General features: G+C 45.3%; 1 protein-coding gene across 3 annotated transcripts in view; it reads right to left on the minus strand.

Moving 5' to 3' along the window:
• LOC102383590 (kinesin-like protein KIF20B) overlaps positions 1 to 6,381 on the minus strand; it is a 60,709-nt gene that overhangs the window by 51,755 nt on the left and 2,573 nt on the right. For all 3 annotated transcript variants that reach the window (XM_025194265.1, XM_006037811.3, XM_025194264.1), the window contains exons 2-3: positions 3,982 to 4,305; positions 3,175 to 3,314 (exon numbers count right to left, since the gene is read on the minus strand). In XM_025194265.1, the coding sequence (XP_025050050.1) occupies positions 3,175 to 3,314; positions 3,982 to 4,305 (464 nt within the window). The remainder of the gene's footprint in view (positions 1 to 3,174; positions 3,315 to 3,981; positions 4,306 to 6,381) is intronic.

A 6,381-nucleotide genomic window follows, 5' to 3' on the forward strand; every position in this document is an offset into this window, starting at 1 on the left:
ACAAACAAACACTACACAATTATTGTCTTGTTTAGAAAGACTTGTTCATAGCTTCTTAATTACAAGTCTTTAAGCACTTCATAGCTTGGTTGTAAATCGGGCACCTCACTGGACATGAGCTATGCAACACGTTTGTACATGTATTTTCCATTCTTAGAAATGATGAGCTTCAAACTTCAAGCACTTACTGTACACTACTGGACTTTTATCTCCTGCATAGAACTTGTTTGCAGTGGGATTATGGATTGCCATTTTTAAAATGCCTGAAGTTTCTCTCAAAACACAAGATTTTATGTCACTATTTCAGGACTTAAGCAACGTTTTTTAGTGCTTATCTGGAAAGTATTGATAATATTAGTTCATGAATTAAATACTCTTTGCAACTGGCTTTCCTTCTGCAATTTTAATAGGACTGTATGAGCTACTGACACCTTTAGGAAGTATAAGAATAGTCTTCCCAATACGATGATTTGCCTTGGTAGCTTGAAAGTTTAGACTTGTTAGGATTTGTTACAAGTGTTCTTTCATTTCAGTGGATTTAGCTGGTCAATAAAGAATTTTAGATTTTTATTTCTTTGTACATTTTTTATTGTACAAGTTGCATGCATTCTATGTTTTTTGACATCACAGTTTGAGTAGTAGATTTTAACCATTTAAAAAAAAAATCATTGCTTTCTGATGGAAATAGCTGTCTCTGCATTTAACTAGAGCCTTGTTTATACTGTAAAGATGTTGTTATTATTATCATCCTCCTCCTCCTCCTCCAAGTTAAGACTTAGTGTAGACAAATGCTCTATAACCCTAGTGGGAGCATCCCAACAAGTGCGCATGTGCAGGGGTGAGTGTTTCCCTTGGGGCAAATAGTAACATATTTGTGCCGCTGCTATTGGTCATGCTCCTGCGCACACACTCTGGCACACAACCAAGTGACCTGGGTAGGGAAGGGGAAGCTGAGGCCAGCAGCCTTACCTACGGGTCCTGGAGGCCTCCTGAGGCAGCATTGGCAGCACCAAGCCTGCTGCTCAGAGCATAGCTCGGGCTAGCCAGGCCCCCTTTCTGGTACTGTATGCTGCTGCAGCAGCGTGTACCACACCCTTTTTTCAGCGGTGGCTTTTGGTTGGGGGTTGTTGTTTTTGTTGTTGTTTTTTTGTTTGTTTGTTTTTGTGGGGGGGAGCAGAAATCTCCTGGTGTCAAAAAAACCCCCAAAACTCTGCACTGAAGATTAGCAGCATGGTGAATGGATGCACGTGCTCCACGTGCATTCTGCAGCACCACAAACTGCTTTGGAGTGCCACAAGCCACATGTGCACACTTGTCGGGATGTACCCAGTGTGTCCTAGCATAGGACTTTCCTGACTTTGCTCATTCTAAACCTGGAAGTGCAAATCTCAGTCCATTCCAGGGACATCTCACACAGCTGCTCCCAAATGTTTCAAACCTAGCTCAAGATTACTGCTCTGGAGACATCCTCCTCCAGTTATCACAGGTACATTTGCTGCTTTACACTCAAAGTGTTTTACAAGTCATGAAGTACATAAGCATGAACAGGTGTGCAGGGTGTTACTGCTGAGACACACTAGGGAAGTACTGTAGATATACCATCTTATGCTGGCATAATACAACATGCCATTTGTTCTTTCTTATATTGTGTCCTTTATAGGCTGTCGGGTGTCTTCACAAGAGACAAAAGATAAATATAAATTATTATGCTGTCGAATAAGAGTACTTATACACAGGGTAAGATTCACTTCCTCATGCTGGAACCAAGCAGAAAGGCATGCTGATGACCCATTGATGCATGTGGTTAGCTGTATTTTCCTCTTTATAAAGGAGGCTGTATTGGATGTGTAGCAGGACACCTTTGGTGTCTGTCACAAGGGCCAGAACAGGCAGCAGAGCAGCCTGCAGGGGACTGCACTCCCAATCAGCAAAGTGAAAGGGCTAGCAGGAAGCTGCCCGATTGGGAAGAGGGCCCAGCTGCTAGAGGTAAGAACAGGCACTAAGCAGTAGAGCCAGCAGTTGCTGCAAGCAGCTGGAGGGAGAACATAGCCTGACTGGAGCTGCTGCTTACAACATCTGGGAGGTACAGGGCAGGGATTATGGGGATGGAAGAGGTTCCTGGTTCTGGGGAAAATGACCTAAAAACTATACCCTGCTGGGGTTGGATGGTGTGGTGGAGCTGCTTGTGGCAGGGCAGCTTCCAGGAAATGCCACACCTGTGCCTCCCCAGTGAAGGGAGAGTATGGGACACAAGAAAGCCTCAGCCCCTGCTGCCTTGTGGGTGACCCCATGGAGGTGAAAGGCTAGGGGACCATACCCTGAGAAAAGCACAGGCACCCAGACCCACTAAGTCAGGCCTGAGGCAGGACCCAGGCTTATTGCGTGGAGCCTGAAAAAGGGTACAGGTTTGTCGGCAGACACCCAAGGCCCAGGTGGGCCCAGGCATGTCTGCAGGCACCTGAGGCCCATGGGGTTTAAGGCCCCATAGCCCCAGTGAAGGGACAGAGTAGTGGCAGTGTAGAGTAGGGCCTTAAGGACTGCACATGGACCAGAGTAATGGCAGCAGACAACAGTGTAGAGTAGGGCCTGAAAGACTGCACATGGGCAGAGTGGAAGCCCTAGTGAAAGGGCATACATTGGAGGCCCCGGTGAGAAGGCAGGAGGCCCAGGCATGTCAGAAGATGCCTGTGGCAGAGTTTGTACTTTGGATGCCATCTGCGAGGCATGGTATAATTGGAGGTTCAGAGCAGTGTATATTGATTGCCCTAGGCATCAGGGCATAAAAATGGGCAGCCTCCCATATTAGTACATCCTCTTTTATACATCAAGGCATGGCAGATGAGACAGAGCAGACCACCCTAGACAGGTAAGTAGGCCAACATTGTGGGCAGCCTAGACTTCCTCCTGTCACATGCACATGTCAGGATGCACACGTGTCTTGTTCATGCAAAGATTGAATCATAGAGATTGTTTACAATCAAACAAGCACTGGGCCAATTAAGCTTTTTCTCTTCTTTTTCTTTTAGAGATTTGAATAATTAAGAGCTTTTTCCTCCTATTTTATATAAAAGTACAAGTATACACATATTGAATATCTGAAGTGAAAATTAGACCGGCTTAGACAGAAAAAGAAATTAACAATTAGAAATAAACCTACTAAGAAAATTAACTTACCGGAAGTCATTTCCCTGTTGAGCAAAATATTGAGTGAATTCCTGCGTAACTTCTTCACGAATTTTTAATTCCAAGAGCAATTTGTCTTTTCTCTCAGAAATCAGTTTATTTTTTAAGTCTTCTATTATGGTTAGTAGTCTCTAGAATGGCAATAGGTAGCATTTTATATATTTTTTTTTTTTTACAAAGGAATATTTTCAAAGGTTTCTGTAAGCATCGCTCTAAGAATAGTTATCTTGTTGACTGCCCCCGCACAATCAGAGATGAAAATCTCTCTCAATTTTCGACAGAATGGGACACGATCTGTTTGTTTGTTTTTGTTTAAGTCTTTATAAAGTACTTCATCTGTGCCATGCATTGTTAACATATACAAAGTTTGCATATAGAAGTGTGTGTTCAGGGACCCAAAGAATAATCAACTGCACTGGAAAGATTGGAATGGTTTCTTTTCAAAAAGAAAGCTAGACACTGACCCCACTCCCACACACAAAATGCTTTACAAGTCTTGCACAGCTCAAAGACCTATGAGCAAGCTACCAAAACCCTGCTTTGAGAGCACGGAATTAAAGATGGGAAGGATTTTCTACCTACCCATGCAGACAGCATGATGCCAAGAGACGCATTTTATTTTACCCATTGCTAAGTATAAATGCATTACACTCCCATTAATGAATCAGGTTTTAAAAGCTGTTTACACAGTCTCTATGGGGGAGGGGAGAGTCCCTTCTCCAATACACTGCAGTAAGAATTCCACCCCAATACAAGAATAGGTTGTGTACCAATTCTGAATAGATTCCTGGTACATACCAGATACTCTTCTTTTCCAATAACTATCTCACTTCCTTCATGGTCTTCCATCTTCTCCTTTGGCATCTCTATTGACTTATCATGCTCTTCCTCGGCCTTTGGCACGTCTTTTACCATTTCTTGTTCTGCCTGCATCTCATTGTCATGCATAATGCAATCATCAACCTCCATCACATCTTCCAGGCTCCTGTCCCAGAGTATAGTGGCTCTTTTTCTTGCTACTTGCATTTTAGTATTGTTATCACTTACAAATGGCACTTCTCTGACAGACTTCTGGCCAAATGACTGCTCTTGGGGAGGATTATAAGTGTCTAGAACTAAAATCTATACAGGAAAAAAAAGTGGTCAGTCATTTCTAAGAGATAACCAGGCATCCTAGTTTTCTGCGATTAAAACCCCCCAAATTCTCCAATTAAAAATCCAAAACTCCATATTTTCCAGTGGCAGCCCAACCCCTCGCTGCTGATCGGTGGAGGGGGCAGAGCCACAAAACAGCCTTCTCAAGAGGATCAGTGGCAGAGGGAGGAGGGGACAGCTGCCATCTTGGCTGCTTCTCTGTGCACCAGTGGCTTCTCCTCCTCCCTAGCTGGCTGCCACAGTGGCCATGAAAACAGCTGGCTCCCACTAACATTTTATTTTCAGTAAGTTTTTTTTTTTTTTTTTCTTTCCCCTGGGGATTCTAGAACAGTCTCTGTAAAAACAAAAGTTACATGTTTTTCCATGGCAAACATTTCTAGGATCCCTGGAGATAACCAAGTAGTTATGGAGGAAGTCCGTAGCACTCAAATATCACTCTACATTCAGCATACACACATTCACTGGGACATGTTGTCCAATGAATTTTGCAGTTGCTCATCGCCATTACCAGATCAGTGAAATTAACTGACATACTATGAAGTTACCTTCAGGATAAAGGAGGTGGTATATTTTAACAGGCCCTGGTCCAATAGTTCTAGAGCACAGGAGCTTTGTTAAAAGGTACAAAGCCACCCCTAAGTGAAATTGCTAGTTTCATAGACATTAGGGCTGAAAGGGACCTCGAAGACAATCAAGTCTGGCTGGACTCATTTGAGTCCCGTTTTTTGTTTTTAGGGTTCTTTTGTTGTTCTCCCGCCCTGGCGGGGGGTCAGGCTAGAAGATCTATTAGGTCCCTTCCGACCCTAAAACTATGAAACTATAAGTCCAGTCCCCTGCCCTGGGGGAAGTTGGCCAGCTAGGGTCAAAGGACCCCAGCAAGATAAGCATCCAAATGTTTCTTGAATTAGTCTACAGTAGGTGCCTGCACCACATCTGGAGGGAGTCTATTCCAGGTCTTGGGGGCTCGGAGAGTAAAGAAATTTTCTTATGTCCAGCCTAAAATGGTCTTCTAGGAGTTTATGACCGTTGGTCCTTGTTTTCCCTTGGGGTGCTCTGGTGAACAGACGCTCTCCCAGATCCTGATGAACACCCCTTATATACTTATAGGCAGCCACCAGGTCCCCCCTGAGCCTGCGCTTTTCCAGACTGAAGAGTCCCATGGTTCTCAGCCTCTTCATAAGGCCTATTCTCTTGCCCTCTGATCATAGAATCATAGAAGTAGGGTTGGAAGGGACCTTGTAGATCTTCAAGTCCGACCCCCTGCCTGGGCAGGAGGGAAACTGGGCTCAAGTGACTCCAGCCAGGTAGGCATCGAGCCACTTCTTAAAGACCCCCAGGGTAGGAGCCAGCACCACTTCACAGTTAGGGCAGCTAGGATCTGGAACCAACTTCCAAGGGAAGTAGTTCCTACAGATGTCTAATCTAAACCTACTCTCCAACAACTTGTGGCTGTTATTCCTTGTTATCCCAGGGGGCACTAGGGGAAACAAGGTCTCCCCCAAACCCTTCTGGTCCCCCCTAGTGAGTTTATAGACGGTCACAAACTCCCCCCTCAGCCTTCTCTTGGGAAGGCTGAACAGGTTCAGGTCCCGTAGCCTCTCATTGTAGGGTCTGCCCTGCTGTCCCCGGATCATGGGGGTGGCCCTCCTCTGGACCCTCTCAATGTTGTCCACATCCCTCTTGAAGTGGGGCGCCCAGAACTGGACACAGTACTCTAGCTGTGGCCTGACCAGTGTCGCGTAGAGGGGGAGGATCACCTGGCCCTACTTGAGATGCACCTGTGAATGCACGATAGGGTCCGGTTAGCCCTGCTGACCATGACCTTGCATTGTCGGCCCACGTTCATCTTGGAGTCAATGACGACTCCAAGATCCCTTGCTGCCTCTGTGCTCTCAAGAAGGGAGTTTCCCCATCTTATAAGTGTGTTGCCGACTATTACTGCCCAAGTGCAGCACCCTACACTTGTCCATATTGAAACGCATCCTGTTTTTGTTAGCCCACCCTTGCAACCTATCCAGGTCTTTCTGCAGTCTTTCCCTCCCT

This window comes from Alligator sinensis, unplaced genomic scaffold (genome assembly GCF_000455745.1).
Source record: "Alligator sinensis unplaced genomic scaffold, ASM45574v1 scaffold423_1, whole genome shotgun sequence".
NCBI lineage: Eukaryota > Metazoa > Chordata > Crocodylia > Alligatoridae > Alligator > Alligator sinensis.